The 12,135-nt window shown below is 45.4% G+C and overlaps 2 protein-coding genes across 2 annotated transcripts; one reads left to right on the forward strand and one right to left on the reverse strand.

Annotated features, from left to right (window-relative positions):
• Positions 1-13: 13 nt before the first annotated feature.
• Positions 14-4,255, reverse strand: LOC131105470 (proteinase-activated receptor 3). The gene is made up of 2 exons (XM_058053621.1): positions 3,573-4,255; positions 14-2,061 (listed from the first exon to the last, which is right to left on the reverse strand). Exons 1-2 carry the CDS (start codon positions 3,634-3,636, stop codon positions 1,001-1,003), a joined length of 1,125 nt encoding a protein of 374 aa, XP_057909604.1. The 5' UTR covers positions 3,637-4,255; the 3' UTR covers positions 14-1,000.
• Positions 4,256-8,107: 3,852 nt separating this feature from the next.
• LOC131109550 (proteinase-activated receptor 1-like) lies at positions 8,108-11,380 on the forward strand. The gene is made up of 2 exons (XM_058061694.1): positions 8,108-8,328; positions 9,315-11,380. The coding sequence occupies exons 1-2, from the start codon at positions 8,250-8,252 to the stop codon at positions 10,550-10,552; spliced, it is 1,317 nt and encodes a 438-aa protein (XP_057917677.1). The 5' UTR covers positions 8,108-8,249; the 3' UTR covers positions 10,553-11,380.
• Positions 11,381-12,135: the final 755 nt, after the last annotated feature.

Raw genomic sequence — 12,135 nt, forward strand, 5'->3', positions numbered from 1 at the left:
AGGTGAGAATAATTCAACAATAGCAACTTGTATACAAATGCATTTATTTCCTAAAAGTCTATTTTCCATTTTTCAGAAAGTAAGTTTCCCAGTTCTTGGTCATTGCAGGCATGTCTTGCCACTTCCTGTCACAGGAAGCCCAGGAAATGCCACCATCATCACAGAGTGAAGCTGAAATTGTTCTGAACCACTAAGTAGATAACCAACAATATTGAAGCATTCAACTATCATTTTATAAGTTTTCTTTTTAAAGGAGTACAATTTCACATAAGATATTTACTTCTACCAGTCCATGGTGTACCCCGCCTCTCGCCCGAAGACAGCTGGGATAGGCTCCAGCACCCCCCACGTCATGGATTCTTTAAACACGGTGAAAGGTATGAACTCAATGAAATGAACATAAACACACACCCAGCAATATCACAACATTACATGGGGGCAAAGCACTGCAGACAGAGGGACACTCCAGGGCTCTGAGGACGTGAGGGGCACACGGTGGCAAAGCCGGTGGCAGCAGGAGAGCTTATTACGGTTAACCGTGGTGTGGTGCGTGTGAATGCCAGTGGGAGGAGGCGTACCTCAGCAACACTCACCTTCAGACCAAATCCAGGAGTTGTCCCAGTAAAAAGGGGGTATCTCGTCACAACATAACGGCTTTTTTGCCAGATGTGACCAAAGTACTGCCTCATACCCTCCACACGGCACGGCCATAAAGTCAGCGTACCTCAACACCAACGAGCCAGAGATGAGACCAGCACCGCCTCACTTTATGGGGCGACCTCAAGAGGTGATTGCAAGGCAACACGAACCTTACCAGTTCGCCAGGATGAACAAGACCATCCTGCTCCACAGTGATATCATGGTGGTTCTTCACACAGAATAGCCTGAAGGCTGGGTTCCTAATGAAGTGTCCCCTTTCCAACTGTGTTCATCAACTACAGTACAGTTACATAGACTGCTACAAACTAACTAGAACACTACCCACTCATGTCAAATGTGTTCAAGAAGATACACTCAGGCTTGTGGGCTTGGAGGCGTCGTAGTATAATCTAGATTCCACAGATCTGGACATGAGGAGGAAAAGGAAAGGATCCAGGCAGGCGTGCACGCAGCACAGGCACACGGCGACATTGAAGACGACGTACGAACCCTCTGTCCCATCCACAAAGAGCTGCACATAGTGGAGGAAGTGCACCACCCCGGTGGGGGTGAAACACACCAGGAAGATGGCGAACACCAGAGAGCTGGCCCTCATGTAGACAGCCCAGTCCAGTTGAGAGCGCTTCAGCTCGCACATGATGCGGCCGTAGCACAGAACCGTCACCCCCAGCGGCCCCAGGAGACCTACAAGGGTGAGGAAGAGGTTGTAGTAGAGCAGGAAGACGTGGGAGCTGAGATCCAGTGGCAGCACGTCGTGGCAGGTTGTGCGGCCCAGCTCGGCGATCCAAAAGCTCTGCTGGACCAGGAGCTCGGGGAGGACTGTGGCCCCAAACACCCCCCACACGGCCAAGGCGGTCCAGGCGGCGTAATGCCTTTTGGGGAGACGCTTGTACATAAAGGGGTGCCCCACGGCCAGGTAGCGCTGGATGCTGATGCAGGCCAGCGTGTGTGCGGAGCAGTAGAGGTTGCCATAGAAACAAGCCGTCACCACCCGGCAGGCCGCCTCTCCCAGCACCCAGTGGTTGCCATGGAGATGATAGTAGGTCTTGAAGAAGAGCGAGACAAGGAGGAGGAGGTCCGAGACGGCCAGGCTGCTGTACAGGATGGCCAACGACACTTTCCGGATCTTGGTGGCCAGCGCGCTCAGGATAGCGATGTTGGCGGGGACCCCCACGGCGATGACCAGCATGTAAACAATGGGGATGACCTTGGTGCTCAGGGGGCCGTCCAAGTACCATGCTGTGCTGTTGCTTAGCAACTGCAGCCTCGGAGGGGAGGGTGGTGAACCGGGAGTTTGGGTCCAGTTCGGAGAGAACCAGGTTTGAATGACTGGGTGGCCTTTGAAGGTTCTGGGCCACAGGTTCTCTGAGGTGTCCTTAGGCTGTTTCAGTCCTTTTCTGACTGTAACAAAAACAACAATTCCAAGATTGGTACAATTATTAGCGCAGTCTGATGACCTCTGATACCAAATTCTGCTTTGCAAAGATAATACCCCAAAATATTACAAACCCACCTACCCATCCATCCATCCATCCATCCGCTGAACCAAGCGGGGAAGCCCAAACTTGCCCTCCCTCCCTGGCTACATGGTCCAGCTCTTCCCAGTGAATCCCGGGCCTTCCCAGGCCAGCTGAGAGACATAGTCTCTCCAACATGGGTCATGGGTTTTCCTCTAGGCCTCCGACCAGCTGGCCATGCCCTGAACACCTTCCCCGGGAGGAATCCTGAGCCACCTCGACTGACTCCTCTCAATGCGGAGGAGCAGCGCTTGGACTCAAGAGTCTCTCCCAAATGACAGCGCTTCTCACTTTATCTCTAAGGAGAACACAGCCACCCTACGGAAAAAACTCATTTCCGCCATTTGTACCCATCATCTTGGTGAGGCCACTGTAACCTCAATTTACTAAATGTGTTTGAATCAAACACTAAACAATGACAATCATTCATTCATTTTCTACCGCTTATCCTCACTAGAGTCGCGGGGGTGCTGGAGCCTATCCCTGCTGTCTTCGGGCGAGAGGCGGGGTACACCCTGGACTGGTCGCCAGCCAATCACAGAGCACATATAGACAAACAACCATTCACACTCACATTCATACCTATGGACAATTTGGAGTGGCCAATTAACCTAACATGTTTTTGGAATGTGGGAGGAAACCGGAGTACCCGGAGAAAACCCACGCATGCACGGGCAGAGATGGCCGAGGTTGGAATTGTAAACAATTACATAATTCTGTAAAATATTGAGAAATTTTTGACATTTGAATATTGCCACTGGAATTTCTGGAAATTAGTAAGATATCCTACAAAAAATGAACTACTATTTTGCTGAACGAATGCAAGTTTTTAGGTAACTTTAATGATTGGGGATATTTATTTTCTTAAAATTCATTCATTCATTTTCTACCGCTTTTCCTCACGAGGGTCGCGGGGCAGCTGTCTTCAGGCGAGAGGCGGGGTACACCCTGGACTGGTGGCCAGCCAATCACAGGGCACATATAGACAAACAACCATTCACACTCACATTCATACCTATGGACAATTTGGTGTGGCTAATTAACCTAGCATGTTTTTGGAATGTGGGAAGAAACCGGAGTACCCAGAGAAAACCCACGCATGCACGGGGAGAACATACAAACTCCACACAGAGATGGCCGAGGGTGGAATTGAACCCTGGTCTCCTAGCTGTGAGGTCTGCGCGCTAACCACTAGACCGCCGTGCCGCCTATTTTCTTAAAATTTGTCATAAAATATTTTCAATGACAAATTCAAGTGCACTAATAATTCTGATAGTTCTGATAGCTAATAGACGCTATACATTTTGGTATATGGGTCCTAATTCTTCATTGAACAAATGAATTGAGCACATATCAAAAGTAAAACATAACTGTTATTTTACCTCAGTGTCTTACCTTTCTTTTGGAGCGTAGCACTAAGACAGAGGACAAAAATCAGGAAGAATAAATATTTCCCCATCGCTTCTGGACACTCTCACCCTGTGTTCTCTGCTCAGTCCTGGGTCTCGGCCAAAAGAAACAGTCGACTCAACAATAACCAGCTGGGTGAAAGTGACTGTGGGTTGGTGTCTGCTTTACCAGTCAGAGTGAAACGTCTTCCAGTTCCGTTTGTGTTTTTTTTAGGATGTTCAACTTTGCAAAGCACACCTGCGCTTTACTAGTCCTTTTTCCCCAAATGGTAGCTAGTACTTCAGAGTAAAGTAAGTTCTTTATCTCCACGTTGGCCCAGAAATATGATCCGCGTGTGGCGTGAGGTCATACGTGGAGAGGAAATTTCTGCCTGGAAACGATAAGCTTGTCTCAACATGAGCTCCCTCACTTCCGGACACAGTCTGTCTCTTGGCGTGGTTAACCAACTTTTCAGCTCAACAAAGTTCTCTCCAGATTCAGCTCAGATATCAGCATCCATTTGCCTCTCTGGCGTCCGTTCCACACTAGGGCAAGGGGGGGGAGGCCTAAAAAAATGCCCCCCCCCCCCCCCAGATAGAGATGTCAGAGGTGAAAACACCAGAAAAACACAAGACAGTTCCCCTCATCTCTGTGGCCGTGCTGCATGTGTCTTCACAGCCCAGATGAGTAAACATCCTCGGTAAACATCCAATCACTGTTAGTATGCAAATGAGCCAAAGCGCAGCCAAAGCAACAAAGGGAAAACAAAAGTAATAAAGTGTTCTGCTTTGTATCTTTGTATCGCAACTTGTGTTGTGTAACTCGAGTTGTGTAATTAGCCCATCCAGTTAAGATTCATGTCGGCTGTTCAAATCTGGATGCGACCTAAACCAGCAGGAGCTGAATCCTCAGGTGTCAGGGTGGAGGCCAACAAAGAGTTATTCGCCCCAGGTTGATGGCTGGATCCCACAGCTAACAACCCATGCCGTTATGAAAACACCGTTATGTAAAGCCCACTTCACATTTCTGACTGCCCCCCCACCCCCACCCCCCCACCCCCATGCCTAGAACCAGCCCCGCTGCTCACACACGTGGCCTGACTCTTCATCCAGCGAGCAGGGGGTCATGTTGATGTCCTCCATCCCTGCTGCGTTGATGTTTTGTCCTTGTTGATGACGTCATGACAGCAGGAAGGAAAAGGGCGGTGGGGGAAATGGTGACTGGTTTATATTTATTATTGGATCCCCAAATAGCAAATGAGTGCATGGTCTCCCTGACGTGGAAATCCACAGGAAGCACTTTTATCTCATTAAGACAAAGCTTGTCAGAAAAAGAAAGATAAGGAACATTCAATATGATTCTTTTCTATTCTATTCTATTTCTATTCTATTCTGACAAAATGTCAACAGTTTCTTCAGGTTTGATAAGAATTGCTTCAAATTTGTCACCTGTCAAATCTCAATATCATTCTTGCTGCGGCAGACAAAAAAACTGCAGTCCTGGGAAACTTCATTGGTTCAAATTTACCTTTGCCAGACATTAAGAATCAGAGTTGACCATTACAACATATATATATAACATATCCATATGTCACAACAAATGTTTAACTCCCAAGCCTGTTGGATTGTATTGGATTGAAAATCACTAGATTCCTGGTCAAGAAAAAAAACCTAAGAAGAATAAGACGTGAATTTGGATGTGGATTGGTTCAAATGTGTAAACAGCTGAGTGGGGACCAAAAAATAGAACTGATTTGACTTTAAAACAAAAAAAAACAAAAAAAAAAAAACCAAAATTTTAAAAAATCCATCCATTTCTATGCTGGAGCCTAGCCTAAGCATTTGTATTATCTTTACAATCAACAGGATTATTGTTTTCCCCCCCATATATGGGGGGAAACCAAATGTTTACCCTTAACCCCACGCTTGTTGGAATGAAAAATCACTAGAATTCCTGGTAAACAAATAACAAACAAGACTTGGAAAATTTGGAAAAAAATTGGATATGGATTGGTTCAAATGTGTAAAGAGCTGAGCGGGCACCAAAAAAAAAAAACAGGACTGATTTGACTTTAAAACCAATCTATATTATGATTAAAATCAGCTGGATTCATGCTATGGGGACAAAAATAAACAATCCCATAACAATCCCTAAAAATGTAAGGATTGGGTCAAATTACCGGACATTAACAATCAAAGTTGAACATAACACGTAAACATCACATTTACTTTTCAGATTTCGCCTGTTGGAATGGATGGAATTCAAAGTCACTAGGATTCCTCTGAGGGGGAAAAAAAAGGATCCTTGAAAATGTGACATGGATTGATTGAAATGTGTAAAGAGTTGAATGGGAACAAGGATCGCTTTGACCTTCAAAGGAAAGCATGTTTATTATCTTTAAAATCAGTAGTATTATAGATTGCTTCAAATCGGTAGAGAACTCATGTACATGGTCAGGCAAAATGATCTGACACATTTGTTGATTAAATAAAAGGCAAATAAAGTAAAGAAACAAAAAAGTATTTTCGAAAAATACATATAATGCCATTTTTTTCCATATAATGCCATTGTTTTTCGTTTCTTTTCCAGTTGCTGCCATGAATTAGACTGGTGAGCATCGTGCTTTCATTGTGGAAACGTTTATCAAAACGAACAAATCTGTAACTGCAACACAACGAGCGTTTCGTTTGCACGTCGATCTTGAGTCTAGACATGATCCCGTACCAGCTGGAAATGGATTACCAACTTCAGAGCTACTGGATCTGCATTGAAACGAAAATTAACCGGCTGACCTTGCACCGCCAGAACTGACTTAATTTTTAAAACATAATGAAACAGAACTGTGATTGGCTGGCGACCAGTCCAGGGTGTACCCCGCCTCTCGCCCAAAGACAGCTGGGATAGGCTCCAGCACCCCCGCGACCCTCGTGAGGAAAAGCGGTAGAAAATGAATGAATGAATGAATGAATGAAACAGAATGGCATTATATGTACTTTTTGAAAATAAAAATATTTTTTGTTACTTTACTTTATTTGCCTTTTATTTAAGATACAAATACGTCAGATTATTTTGCCTCACCCTGTACATGGAAAACAACAAACAAAAATTTGCATCATAAAAAAAACAACAGGGTTGTTACTTTGGAATAACGCAATTTTGAGTATTAGTATTGATTGGTATAAATGCCAAGAATATAGCGCTACATTATGACATGTGACATTTCCTGTTGATGTTCCAAAAGACGTCTCCTACGGGAGATGAGATGGGGCGGCTCTCATCTTCCCGTAACAGACGTCGGACACGTAGGACATGTTGGATTCTTTCCTTGTTCTCCTGATAGCTCTGTAAGCATGTCACCGCACGCTGGCCTCTTCCTGACTTTGTGGGTTTAGAAGTACAGCGTGACCTCTTGAGTTGTTTGTACATTTAAAAGGGGGGGGGGGGTAAAATGAACGGAGACTTCACAAACCACAGAGAGGTTCCGCAATCACATTTTCACATCATTATCACATTATCGAGTGCCTTTAAAGTGCTCTACTTGCACAATGGGGACCAGATGGCGGTAGATGCACTTAGACAAATATAGTATGCAGGTGGAAGGTTGCCACAAAACAGCTGAGGACTATTGTATTTCACTCAATAGCATGACGAATAGAATAGGGCTGCACGGAGGAATAGTGGTTAGCATGGTGGCCAGACATCCAGAAGATCTGGGTTTGTATCTCACATTGGGGCATCTCTGTGTGGAGTTTGTATGTTCTCCCCGTGTGTGCGTGGGTTTTCTCCAGGTACGCCTTGCCCAAAATCAGCTGGGATAGGCTCCAGCATCCCTTCACTCTATACTCTGTACTGTTCTCTAGTGATGTGCTACTAGTAATGACATAAAATGTGCATTTGGTCAAATCCTAATTTGTTCCACTTCTTTTACCTCCAGGTGTGCACAAGTGACACTTGGATTTAAAAAGTAGATATAAAAAATGATCGGTATCATATTAGTCTTTAGAAGCAGAAAGTTATTGTGTATCTATAAATTTGTTGTATATAAAAACTGTATATGCTAGTGTAGTATAGTAGAATACAGTATGATACCCAGCATGCTTTGCTAGACTGTGTTGTATATAGTTTCTAAAGTTACATGCTTTGAGTTCACATTGTTGCATGTTCTTGGAATTCTTGGAATTCTCTGTCAAATAAAGAGTCATGGAAATTTTGACTTTTTTTTGCATGAAATTAATTTATTACCAAATTATTTTTTTTGTTTTCTTTTTACTTTTTTAGAATTTTTTTTTTAATTTTTGAAATATCACAGCACTTGGAGATGAATAGTTATATATCAAGATGTATGTTTATATGTATCCTAATAATGTCAACAGTATCATCATCACTAAAGAATGTTGTTATTGTTTTGGATCATTTCAGACAAATTGACAGTCTGACTGTATCGGAGTTGGATCCGGTCGCAGGAATGACCGGAAAAGTGACGTCATCCCAAAAGAATTTTCAGTGCGCTCACAGGCCTCTCCTGATTGGGGCCCGCTTTAGGGTGGAGGGGACGTGGGGGCGGACGCTGCAGAACATCCTGGGAAAGCAGCAGCACCACACAAACAGAAGGAAGGGCCGCTACAATTTGCACACTTACTTGCTTTCTGGGACTTGGTCTGGCTTTGTTCTTCACGCTGTAGGATGCCTGCTGACTTCCCAAGAACTCTCTTGCTGGGACTGCTGGGACTGCTGTGCTCTGCCTCGGCTGCGGGATGGAACAGTGAGTGGCTTTTAAATGTGCTTCACGAATAACACTATGTCAAAACCTATTCATTAAACTACCACTTCCTCGTATATACAGTACAGTACAGTACACGTATTGATGGCCTATATATTGGAATGTTTGCAACTTTCATATTGTGGATAGATATGCTAAGACGTTACATATGTTTCCAGGAATTCTGAGCCTCAAAATATTTTTAAAATGTGTACTTATTTTTTGGAATTGTTCTAAATGTGAGCTGCATGGCGACCGAATGGTTAGAGCACAGGCCACACAACTAGGAAACCCGAGTTCAATTCCACCCTCAGCCATCTCTGTGTGGAGTTTCACATTCCAAAAACATGCTAGGTTAATTGGCGACTCCAAATTGTCCATAGGTATGAATGTGAGTGTGAATGGTTGTTTGTCTATATGTGCCCTGTGATTGGCTGGCCACCAGTCCAGGGTGTCCAGTCCAGTCCTCTCGCCCGAAAACAGTTGAGATAGGCTCCAGCACACCCACGAATCTTGTGAGGATAAGCGGTAGAAAATGAATGAATGGATGTATGTTCTAAACAGGGCGGCACGGCGGTCGAGTGGTTAGCACGCAGATCTCACAGCTAGGAGACCAGGGTTCAATTCCACCGTCGGCCATCTCTGTGTGGAATTAGTTCTTTGTTCTCCCCGTGCATGCGTGGGTTTTCCTTTCTCCGGGTACTCCGGTTTCCTCCCACATTCCAAAAACATGCTAGGTTATTTGGCCACTCCAAATTGTCCATAGGTATGAATGTGAGTGTGAATGGTTGTTTGTCTATATGTGCCCTGTGATTGGCTGGCCACCAGTCCAGGGTATACCCCGCCTCTCGCTCGAAGACAGCTGGGATAGGCTCCAGCAGCCCCGCGACCCTTGTGAGGAAAAAGCGGTAGAAAATGAATGACTGAATGTTCTAAACGTTCAATATGCTAATAAAAGTAGAATAACATCCTGTGTGTTTCCTTTTCAGGAAGTACCGCAAGAGGAAGAACATTCGGTCTCTTCGACGCGTCCTTCACAGATGAACCCTTCACACTCGAGGACCTTTACGACCACGACATGGACTTGAAGGTGAAGCCAATGTCAAGGGTTGGTAATGGGACCACGAGGGAGCCTGCTATCTCGGAGGCGGCGCTGCAGTTCCTGACAGGCCGCGTGTCCACAGTCCTCATCCCGTCCTTCTACACGCTGGTCTGCTCGGTGAGCGTTCCCATCAACATCTGGGCCATGCTGGCCTTCGCCCGCCGCATCCGTCCCAAGAAGCCGGCCGCCGTCTACATGCTGAACCTGGTGTGTGCAGACCTCATCTTTGCCTTGCTGCTGCCCTTCAAGATGGCGTACCACTTCGGCGGCAATAACTGGATGTTCGGCGAGGTCATGTGCCGAGTGGTCACCGCCGCCTTCTACTGGAACATGTACTGCTCGGTGCTGCTCATCGCCTGCATAAGCGTGGACCGCCTCCTCGCAGTGGTCTACCCTATCGACTCCCTGACGTGGAGGAGGCCTGGGATCGCCGTGGCGGCCTGCGTGACCATGTGGATCTTGTCCATGGCCGCCTCTGTGCCGCTGGTGATCTCGGAGCAGACGGTGCACCTGAAGGAGCCCAACATCACCACCTGTCACGACGTCCAGCACATGGACCAGCTCATCGGACACTACAAGGTGTACTTCGTCACGCTGTGCTGCGCCCTCTTCGTGGCCCCCCTTCTGGTCACCGTGGTGTCCTACGCTCGCGTCATCTGGTCTCTGAGCACCGTGCCACATGGTGTCCCTGCCCGCTCCCGTAGAAGAAGCAGGGCGGTGGTGATGGCCATGACGGTGCTGGTGATGTTCTTGCTGTGCTTCGCGCCCACAAACTGCCTCCTGCTGTATCACTATGTGCAACTCCACAGGAGGGCCCGGGACGCTCCCGAAGGCTCCTACGCCGCCTACTTGGTCTTTCTGTGCTTGGGGAGCCTCAACTGCCTCCTGGACCCGCTGCTCTACTTCTTTGGTTCGTCTCAGTGCCAGAGAGAGCTGGCCGGACTGCTGAGGTGTCAGAAGATAGCAGAGAGCTTCAGCAGGTCCTCGTCGGACTCGTACAGATCCAGCACCAGAACCATTCTCAAGTCCGGCCGCACGGACACCTCAAGGATCAACGCCTCTGTGGCCAAACAGGATTCTTTGCAAGGAAACCTCGGCGGTCAGTACAAGAAGCTCCTGGTCTGACTACTAGAGCTCTACGTCTAGTTGACCTCATGGACTTGACGGGTTTTCAGCGTTCAAGCAAACTAAAGGTTCCACCATCCCGGAAGCCTGTGTGTTTTCAATGTGGGAACCGGGTCAAGGGTCATTCATACTCCTCTGCAACAGTTTTGATTCAAGGCATTTCCAAAACTGTACAAGATGAAGGATTTAAGGCTTATTCTTAAATAGACCCAAGGTGAAATACCAGTAGCTTGGAACCTGTTTTGGACCACAAGAACCAAAGATCCTCTATATGACAGGAACTACTACTACTACAAAAGACAAAAACACACTAGTTAAAGGATCCCTGACATGATTCATTAACTGAACATCAACTTCAACATCAATTTTGCTTCAATAGGTTAAATATTGTTTGGACCTTTCCCCGATGACGTCACTTGCTGCGAGCTACTATTGTCATAGCTGGCGCCATCAACTAAAAATGTCAATTTTGCAAAATGACCATTGGAACAAGTTGGAACATAATTGCAAACAACATATAGAGTAACATATTGCAGCAAAGATGATAAATCATGTCAGGGACCCTTTAAAGACGTGTGAAAGTTGCGATAATGGCGTAGTATGTATCTTTCATAACTGTGAATATCTTTAAAAAGAAGTTAAAAACACAATGAAGGAATACTGGATTTGCACAGGATTATTTAAGACGCAAGTGAAACAGCTCCATTGTCACGTCAGTGAAAAGTCAATAGTACTTGTATGTTCTCGTTCTGATACTTTTATCTCACATTGCACTTTTCTTTGCTCGTGTCAACACCTAAGTGAAAAATAAACGCCTTTTTTAAAGCACTTTCTTATCCCTGTGTGTAAACATGGTTGTCTTACTGAATGGGGAGATAACAGTTCATTGCTTCTGCTGCCCTCTGCGGGCAGAGGGTGAATGTGCACCACTTACCCGTTTGCAGGTTCTTCTTTTAGCCACTAGATGGCAAAAAAGTACCGAGTAAATATTTGTGGCGACCAGTCAAATCTGTTTAGTGTTCTGTTGTACAGCAAAATTCATCACAATTCCAACGTTCTTTCAAAAATATGTATGAAAACTATATACAGTATGTATTCAAGCACTTTGTCTTTTTAGCATTCGAGGGGTCTTACGCAGCTTGACAAGAATGTTTGTGGCCTTTTATAGCATTTGACTTGTTTTGCTTTTTATTTGGCTTTTTGGATATAACATATACTGGCATGTTGCTGTACACTTCCGTGTTTTACAGTGGTTAACTTTGTAGCTTGCGACAAGAATACTTGTCCCCGTGTGCCTTTGTCACGTGATTTGCAGTTTTGAATGGATACTGAACCGATACTCGTGAGTGTCGATATATGAACCTCAGTATAGATGTATTGTATAGTAGTTGTACTTCTTGAATACTTTAATTTTTATGTCATAGTTGCAGTGATTTATATTTATTAGTGTTGTCATAGTAACGCAACCTTCATTATGGACCTCCACTTATACTTCCTCGTGCTTCTTTAGCTACTTTAGCACACTAGCTATCAACATGGTTAGCGCTGTCATATTGGGCCGGAGGTTAGCGATTGGTAGCTCT

Source organism: Doryrhamphus excisus, chromosome 2 (genome assembly GCF_030265055.1).
Source record: "Doryrhamphus excisus isolate RoL2022-K1 chromosome 2, RoL_Dexc_1.0, whole genome shotgun sequence".
Taxonomy (NCBI): domain Eukaryota; kingdom Metazoa; phylum Chordata; class Actinopteri; order Syngnathiformes; family Syngnathidae; genus Doryrhamphus; species Doryrhamphus excisus.